This window comes from Cygnus atratus, chromosome 1, assembly GCF_013377495.2.
Source record: "Cygnus atratus isolate AKBS03 ecotype Queensland, Australia chromosome 1, CAtr_DNAZoo_HiC_assembly, whole genome shotgun sequence".
Lineage (NCBI taxonomy): Eukaryota > Metazoa > Chordata > Aves > Anseriformes > Anatidae > Cygnus > Cygnus atratus.
This window is the reverse complement of record NC_066362.1, coordinates 38,394,408-38,404,223: the sequence shown is the minus strand read 5'-3', so window position 1 is coordinate 38,404,223 and position 9,816 is coordinate 38,394,408. Positions and strand designations below refer to the sequence as shown.

Genomic DNA, 9,816 nt, shown 5'->3' with positions numbered 1-9,816 from the left:
TCCACGTTAACCAGGCATCATCCAGCACAAAGGAGCGATGGGACAGGTTCTCCACACCCATCTTTGTGCGAGGCTCTCCTGATGTGTGAACGCACGCTGGCAAGGGACAGTGGATGGGAATGAGCTCTGCGAGGCCACACGTGTGTGTCCTTGTGGAAGCCTGGTGGTGGTGCCCACAATGTCCGTCACGGAGCTCTTGCAGTCTTCCATCACAGTGCCAGTAGCAAGCTGCTTTTTTGAACAACCACGATGGTGTATAAACACAACAAAACGCCTTTTTGAAAGCAACGCCGTGACACCCCACAGGAAGTAAAGCTGACTTCAAAGGGAGGAAGATGACAGCTGGCTGGTTGAAACACATCCTGGGGCGGGGGAAAAAACGAACCCTTTATCTGAAAAAGAGCTGTGGAGAAAAACTGAAGGGTTTCCAAAAATTTTCACCAAGGTCTGCATCAGAAAGAGCAGCTCCAGGATGCTTCCCTTTGCTCCTTATCATGAACGTTTTGCAGGCGATGCAGGATGTTGCAGATAAATGTGAAAATTGGCCAGTTTATTGCTGTACTGAAGCGTGGTACAGAGTCATCTGTTTATTTAAACCAGAGGTTGTTGAAAGAAGTCTTCTTGCAGAAAATTCTGACATAAACCTACATACAACGCTGTCATGTTAATACTGGTAAGGCAGTATGAACTGCAAAAGATAAACCAGAGTCTAGGAAAATAAGATCCAAGAACAGTTAGCACTGCTAATCCTGAAGTGGCCTGAGTCAGTAATGTTCAAAACCACTGCTCAATGGGTTTTAACATTGCGTTCAAAACATAAAGTTCAACCCCAGTAGCCTGGTTTGAAGAGGAAAGCTACCAAAGTCATTCAAACCACAGTTACAAAATAACGCATCTACCTGCATTTCCTCTGGCCTTTCAAATGCACCAGAAGCTTTCAGAGCTGCAGAAATGAGAGCATGCATGTTTACTGAGGGGGGTGGAGGCATGAAAACAGCATTTTAACCCTGGTACTCTGTGAAAACAAAAGCATCAGCCATCCATCCCTGCAGATTAGCTGCTCAACCCAACCTGCGTGCTTCACCAACATTCAAATTCTACTAGTGTAATTTTTAGGCAGCAGCAAGTTTTGAGAAACATGAAAGGATATGATATTTGAAAAGTAAGCACATTTAGAAATCTTGTTTTAGTAGAAGCAATTGTTATAGTTATCATCTTAAAATAAAAGCACTGTCCAGCTACCTCACACTTAGCATCCGAACTGTGCCTTTGGAAGCTCTTCCGAGTGTGGCAAAGGGGGGCAACCAAATTCTGTTTTTTGTTTCAGTCAACATCCAGCCACAGAAATACTTTTAATCAGAAATAATAGGAAAGTTATTTATTTATTTATGTTCCTTCTAGGTGATATACACCCATATCTTTAAAACAACGTTATTTAGAAACCGAATACCCTTCTTCAAGAGCCACTGCCACCTATGCACCGTGCAGGATCGAGCTGGCTGCCACACAGACCTCTCTGCCTGTCAGCACTGCTTAAGTCAATCCAAAGGTGGTTTATGGTCTTGTTACAGGTAACAGAAAGAGCCTGCCAGCACGCTGCAAGCATTCTCAGAAACCAATTTCATGTCTGACTACAATACACGTGTATTTTGTGTAGTTTCTCAAACTTTTTATTTTTTTTCCCCCCATGGAAACTAAAATGGAAACAGAAAAGTACAAAAAATACTGGCTTAGGTAGAGGATTTACAAACTTTAAGTAACAGAGCTCATAGTCACATGCAAAATAGTTCAACAACTTGAGCATCTGAGCATCTACAGGATTCCCATTAGTGTATTCATTTAGACTAATCAAGCACCTGAAGGTACTTAAGTATGTGTGGCACCAGGCACTAAGGCCTGAGTGATTTTTTGGTTCTTTTTGAACACTAAGGTGGCTTGTCCTTACCTCCTTCCTCTGGGATGCCCTGGAAATTAGGTGGACTCACAAGCAGGGTGGGTTGAGTAATAGCTGTGAAAATATAACCTATCGGTGCTTTCTGCCACACTGAAGAGATGAAGTGAGAGTGTCTGTTCCACAGGCCAGAAGTATGAGTGCTTCTATTTGTTTCCAAGAACGCTGGTTTTATTACTCAGAACTTACCTTGCATGTTCTACATCATCATAATTATGGGGGGAAACACCTCAAGTAAAAGTATTTTTAAAGTAGTATTCTATTCTCTGCCATTATTCATAGCGATAGTGAAAAAGATGTAAGAAAAGCCTCAGACCGTAGCGGTCAGTATTAAAAATCTCTGGTTCAGTTCAGTCACCCATGTGTAAATGAGGTTTTTCTTCCTTTCAGGAAACAAAAAAAAAAAAAGCAGCATAAGGTTTTTCTTTTTTTTTCATAATTGATGTGGTATCAGGCTACCAAGTGCTTCCAATTTGATACCTTCTTTTATGTCTAAAACTGTTTCTCCTGCTTCAGCCCAGGGTGCAACATGAACTTATATCAGATTTTAAAGTTTATGTACATGTATTTAATCACACAAAATACAAGTGAGCGACAGCTTGTGCTTCCCCTGGGAAGAGCAGATCACCAGTTCCTTGCTAACAGTTGAGAGGTTTGCTAGAATCCCGCATCTTGCATGTCTGAAGTACGGTACAGTTGAATTCAACTATATCACTGCAGTAACCTGCTGGAAAACATCTGTCTCAATTTCAGCTTGGTTTTGAAGTATCGAAGGTATTTAGCTAATGAGGTATTATTTTTAATGTAATTGGTTTTGGCCCCCTTATCATATCTGGCATTAAATTCCACAAGACTAGCTCTGTGGAGAAAACAAGCAAACCAAAAATCGTAAGAAAAAAAAAGTGATTTGAAGTAGTAAACATTATTGCCAGAAGCTTTCAAAAATGCTAAAGTCACAGAAGACCTCTGGCAGTAAAAAATAATAATAAAAAAATGCATTTATCATGGAGTGACCAAGACACTTTTAGAGAACATCCTATTTAAAATTTAGAACCCTATGCTTGAGTAGTCAAATACACGTATATATGTTTGTATCCACTCTGAGAAACAAAAAAGCTGCTATGTTTTTAGCTGTGTTAATCATCATCTGGATTATAAACATCCCTTACTTCAAGTTGAGGAAGCAGTTCAATTAAATAAAAAGATGATCATTGGCATTTTTATGTCTATCATCTTATATTACACATAAAAGCGTACAATTTAAAAGTGCTACACATCTGAATGGTCAATTTCAGATGTTCACAGTTCAATAAATTCCATGAAGCTATTTTGCACTATATAGAAAAATAGCTTAAAACCTAAAAATAAATAATAATTTAAAAAAATTAGTGACATCACTTTGCTGTTTTTTCTTGTATGGTAACTTCAGGTATTTTGAAATGGTTTGCACCACTAGAGGCAACTCAAGGAGAAATATCAGTCACATCAGGAGAAAGGAAACTATCCAAATGGTTCAGGTTTTTCTTCTTTCACTCTAAAGAAGAGTTGTGTTTTTTCCACATACTGTGTATATTAACGTTTGTTCATGTCTGGAAGTCCAAGTACTAGTGATCATCTAACGAAACGTGTATCTATCTTAAGTGGGAAAGTACTAGATTGGAAGTAAGGTATGATCAGCTCTAAACCAAGCTTCTTTCAAGCTTTCCTTCTGTGATGAGTTCTTGAAGCATCTTTTTATCATATGAAATGTCACCAACCCCCCCCCATTGTACAAATGACAAATGATGTGTTTTGTGTTTTTTTTTTTGAGGATTTCAAACCAAGATGACCAAACTTTACGGCCTACTGTAGAAAAAAACGTAAATCTCTCATAAAATTACTTGTCAGCAGCAAAAAGACTCTTCAACAAGTGCCTTAACCACTGTACAGCTTGATAGTTTTAATACTTCAATTTTTTTTTCCATTTTTCATTGTTGAAGAAATAATTTCACAATCTCAAATCAAAGTCAACACTGCAGTGAGGAGAGCTTTTCTACTTTATTACAAAGAGAAGAAGCCTTTATGTGGTCAGAAAATACAAGATTGATCTTTTTTTTTTTTTTCTCTTCCTATGAAACGCTGCTGTTCAAACAGCCAGAGTGAATTGTCTCAGTTCACTTAAGTCCCATCACATTCACTTGGGTATGGATGTCCTTGGCTGCTGAAAATCTGGCCCTTTAGTGCACAGGGCGACAAAGTAGTCCCCTGACCAGCAGTTCCAGAATGTCCCGTTTTCATATATTGCATCCATGCACACCTCCTAAAAATGAGGTACAGCAGGGCAAACATTTTCCAAAATAGATGTCATATATATAATATATACACATTCGTACATACATACCTTTATTCATGTGATGTCCAAAAATTTAAAAAAAATGTACACATTTATTACAAAATCGTAACAAAGACTGGACAGTGTTTTGCTCATTCTGGAAAGATGAAGCTCAGTATACACAACTCTGGAAACTAACCAGAGATTGTGGCAATATCTTTCTTCTAAACAGTCAGATATTCTTGCATTAAGCTTGGCGAAAACTGCCTTTCAAAAACAGAAGGGGAAGTAAAATGAAGGAAGCAAACCTTGCTCATCTTTCCAAATGAAATACGAGAAGGATCTTCACATAAAAATGCACAAACATTTTTATTACCAATAGTGCTACAATGAACAATGCAAATTTTGTTGTCTAATTTTTTGTCTTTTTTCTTTTTTTTTGTCTTTTTTCTTTTTTTCCTCCTTTTTACATTTTGGAAAACTAAGTGGTAAACTTTTGTCAGTGTACTCGCTTGTCTTTACAGACCCAAGCTTGTCTGCTGGCAAAAAAATAAAACAAAAACAAAAATTCAGACCCTGCTCAAACTAAAGAAAAACAATTACAAATTTAGTTGTTGGGCAGCACATAATTAGTAAGGCAGGACCTCAAATGGTGACCCTTCGCATGAGCCAATTGCCAGATCCTCAAGGAATTAAAACCAGGATGCCTGAGCCACATCAGTTCTGCAGTTATGTTGAGTATTGTGCTGAGACAGCCATACCCCAAGAAAAGGGAAGTCTTTAGAAGGCTTGCTGAGCAGGGTTGTAGTTGAAGGTTGATGGCAGATGAGGCCTTTCTTCTAATTTGTCATATTCCAGATGGAACTCCTACAATTAAAAAGAAAAAAAAAAAAAAGACAAAGCCAAATAAAACAACATATCATTTAACTGTCAAAAATTGTTTTCTACAAGCCATGTTTGAAAAGCACAAATACAGAAGAGATCAAGTCCTCATATACCTTAAGGCAAAAAAATCATGATTTCTCTATCTGGGATTCTACATTTTAATTAGAAAAAACTCAACATCCTGAGCCATCACACCTGCAATGTACGGGCTCCTTCTCTCTCTCTTTTTAAAAATGAAACAATACATTACTCTCAAAACCTCTGGTATGATGTCAAACAATTACATATATATATATATACATGTATACTCATAAAACACATATATACTATCATTGCATGAGCTGAATTATGAATAAAAGTGCATGTCTGAAATGTTGAAAGACAGAAGGAGTCTTATTTTGGATAATCTGAAGTTTTGAGATATTCTGTATAATACTACCAGGCCCAAGCGCAAGTTAAACTAGCTAGGTTTCTCCTTAATACAACGTTGGGAAACATGACCTAAAACGCTAGGGACAAACTACTGAAACCTACTTAAGCCAGAACTGAACAAAATATTCCACCACATTTCATACTCAAAATTAAGCTTCAGACTTAGCCAACCCTCCTGCACTTCCTGAGCTCCTCACTATTATATCACAATGTCAACATCTTTCATGAGAAATTCACCCGGTGTTTTACAAACAACCATATCAAATAAAAACCTTTTCCTATGTATTCAGATGCCACACAAGCTACTGATACATAAATAAGTAGCTTTAGTGTCTCACTGGCACAATCATCTGACTTGTTTGAGGGTGTCTGCGTTGCGTAATTGTAAAATATCTAAGTGATCTAGCAGGAGTTTTTAATCTGACTATAGCAGTTACTACAAATCAGGCTGTAACCAGCCCTGGTGTCTAAATGCACCCTGATTACTACACTGAAAAAAACTTTTTCCCCCCCCAGTGACCTTAATTTGTGCCCACAACCCTAATCAGTATGCTTTGACATGTGGTGCTCGTTACTTCATACATGCAAAAATGTACAAGGACTTACTTAAATCTTACATTTTCAGATCCTTTCAGCAGCTTAACTGTGTCTCCTCCCCATTTTATCTTCATTCAAGAAGCAGAGTAAGTGGAAGTTGCACAATTTTCTTTAAGGCTACTTCCTGTTAATTCAGCAGCTATACCTTGGACACACACAGTCATTTATTCTAACTGCGTGGTGAACCTCAGCAGATCATCATCTGTATCTACAGAGAAAACTTATCCCACTCCTTTTATGCACCAGTAGAAACACTAAGAGTAGTGAACAGATTACTTTAGAACACTCCCTCAAGTGATTAAATAGTGTAGTATTTTAGTTTTTGCAGGTAGACAAACTAAAGAAAAAGTCAATGTAAGATCAGAATTAACATCTAGGAAATCCAGCTCCCAGATCTCTCTTGCAAAAACAAGGTCTGTCTAGCATAGAAGGTACATTGACCATGGTAATGAAATAAATTAGGGAAAAATGCTACGAATTCAGTAAGTCTGTATTCCCCAGAGAATATCGTACCTAAACCTGGAAAATCCTAGCACAGCTTATGTGAGGTTATAGCCATCTGCACTGAAGCATTGCATGTCTACCTTGTTTTTGCTTCTCTGCTGTCTGCTCCAGTCGTTTTTTTTTTTTTTCTTTCCTTATTTTTTGCACTACACCCTGTGTAGCCTTTAAGTTACGCATACAAGTCAATTGCTTTTGGCAATCCTGATCAACACCACGCATCTGTTGGTGTATGTTCTCCTCTTGTACAAATCCATACACGTGCTGGTACTGAAGAAATGCCTGTTCTCTCCTTTTGTCAGAGGCAAGATCAAGGTGTACAAATCTATGCAGGTATTTTGGTGCCAAAAGCTGGTTTACGTTGGGTGGGTCTTCAGTAAATCTGATGTAATTTTATAAATAGAAAAATACCTCGCAAACTTCTCTCCCATTCCTGGCTTCAAAGTTTTCACTGTGCACATAACCATGGAAGGGTCTGCAGATTACTATCAATCTACTGTCAGCTGTTGGGGAATTGTTTCTTTATCAGAATTGTAAACAAAAGAAAAGGTTAATGATAAAAGCGTATATCGGTTACCTGAACCTCCACAGGCTCTGAAACACCCTTGAAATTACACATGGAAAACAGCTACTTAAACTGGTAAGACAGTACCAATTACCTAAAAAAGGGGATTTCCAAACTTACTGGGGTTGCATGCCACTGTTGGCAGTAGCTGCTCTGAGTGAGGTGTGTGTCTGAAGGAAATGCTTGGTAGCTTGAGCTACCAAAATTGCTTTAGAAGTACGAGTTGATACTTCAAACTGCCATTGATTTTTAAAGTAAAAGGCTTGAAAGAGCCTTTTGATTTATATCCCTGTGTCAGCAGTGCTGAAGCCCAATATCCAGCAGTGTTTAAGAATACCTGAAGTTTTATCTGACAATACCAAAAAAAGAACTCATTCACCAAAATTTGTTGAAAACTAAGAGGCAATTATTTATTACATATAGAAAAATACTTATATTACATGTACGTTATGCTTTACTTTTGATTCCAGGGGCCACTATAGTCTAGGATGTGAACAGCAGCACTGATATTTTTGAATATAAACAGATACAAAATAAGGTGTAGAAATGCCACTTATCCATTGACAAACATTTGCTAAATCGTTTTATTTTCCATATGGAAGCAATTATTAAAAATTAAATACCTTTTATTAACCAAGAATAATGACTAGTAAGTGTGTGGAAACTTAGAGCACATGTGCAACACTAAATAATAAATTGTTCTATGCAATGAAATCAATCACTTCTCATGTCATTCCGAAAACTTATTTTGATGGCAAAGTTACATCAGCCTGCACATATACAAACAATAATAGGTAAGAATACTAAAGATAGAAGAGAATTGGTTAAGGTGATCCATAGCATTAATAGAGTAAATCAAAATAAGGTTTGCTGAATAGGAAGTGTCTGAGTGTCCAGACAAAATATTCTGGACTGTGTAATCCATCAAAGGAGATTGTTGAAATTTCAAATGGGACCAAAAAAGCAGCATTTCTACTGAATTAAGGATGGATGCAAAGACCCAAGGTTAAATTAGGGACTAAATTAAAATGCTATGGCACATTTCTATTAGAAGAACAAATTTAACTTTCTAGCAATTATAAAAATATGTAAATTAATATTGATCTTAAAATGATAGAAAGTAATTTAATACAGGCAGCAACCCTTACAAGCAAATAAACACTTGGAAATTTAACCTTCTCTCCCAAAAAGAACTCCACACGTTGTAAATACAAAACGAAAGTAGAAGGTTTTAGATTTTTTTTTTTCTCTTTAACCAGGATTAATTCTCCTTACTTTTCAAAGGAGAAACTCCAGACAGTTCATACTTCAGACAATTTAAATCAGGATTTCAGTAAATGTGCAATTGTAGAAGGCATTTTTGGTCTCATATCCACTTCCCTTCCTCTCTCATTTGAGTGTCTTTCATGTCTCCTCAACAGCAGCAAACTACAAAGCCAAATCCTCAGTGAAAAATCAAAGTGTCTTTAACCATATTGTACTTTCCACATGCCCTAGGATGAAAAACCATATACAGAGACATATCTGTAGTCAGCATTTTCCTGGGTTTTGTTTGGCATTTAAGGTGAATTTGAAGTTAATTGTCATTCACAAGTAAAACCACGTATCAACGTGGAATTAATTAAAACCTAACAGTTTAGGAACTGTCTCAATACTCCGCTATTTTGCTGCATTTCCTTCTTTTAGGAAATCGAATAGAAGTAGGAATAGAAAATAGAGCCTATTCTTTAATAAAAATTGGTTTTCTTGAAAGAAGTTATGCAGTCTACTTTATTGGGCTTTGTTTTGACAGTATCTAGGTTGGTTTTTAACAACCTGCTAAACTACGATTTTTGCATTTTACAAACTTAGCTGTAAGATTTAGTAATATTATCCAAAGTAAACAGTTACATTTCACTGTATCAATTGTAATGCAGTATAACCTTAAAAATTAAATGTTATTAATTTGTAGATAAATACATAAGCTAATAATTGCACTGTAGCTTCTGCAAAGCACATTAAAATCTGTTGCCCTATATTTGAGCATATACATTAAACAGCAGATGAATTGATAAAGCACCTTGAAAAATAATTTAATTTGCACATATAAATAAGAGAGAGTAATTTACCAGAAATAATTTTTGTCTGACTGCTTCAAAAGAGCACTAATTAAACCACTAAAAGAGCAGTTACTATTATGGCCTTCTAAGGAACGGATATTCCCAGTACTCACTAATAATATAGCTGTTCCAGTAAAAAACTGCAATTTATCAGAATTCTCTTTTTTCCCAGCTTCTTATATTTTTAATTTCCTGAAACATTAATACTCCTGTGTTTGTTAGAAAAAATTACTTCGCCATATTTCCCTTCGCTTTAAAGGTCATCAAATATTGCCACTCTTGTTGTATTACTCCTCTTAGGAAATGTCAACTTGAGAAATTATTATCAGAGGTATCATCATTACCATAGAATGCCAAGAACACACCTGACATACATTTATAGAAGTTCTTATTTCCTTATCATAGATAGAAGCCTCACAAAATTACTTCCAATAGGTGATTCTTTTTCCAGGTAACAACATACCAATTTTTCCCC

General features: G+C 36.6%; 1 protein-coding gene across 4 annotated transcripts in view; it reads right to left on the bottom strand.

Annotated features, from left to right (window-relative positions):
* Positions 1-4,310: 4,310 nt before the first annotated feature.
* CNOT2 (CCR4-NOT transcription complex subunit 2) overlaps positions 4,311-9,816 on the bottom strand; it is a 92,520-nt gene continuing 87,014 nt past the window's right edge. For 3 of the 4 annotated variants that reach the window (XM_035543942.2, XM_035543941.2, XM_035543943.2), the window contains one exon: positions 4,311-5,129. In XM_035543942.2, the coding sequence (XP_035399835.1) occupies positions 5,043-5,129 (87 nt within the window). In that variant the 3' untranslated portion in view covers positions 4,311-5,042. Of the gene's footprint in view, positions 5,130-7,617; positions 8,736-9,816 lie in introns of those variants that run through there. The other variant, XM_050711788.1, reaches the window with a different exon arrangement.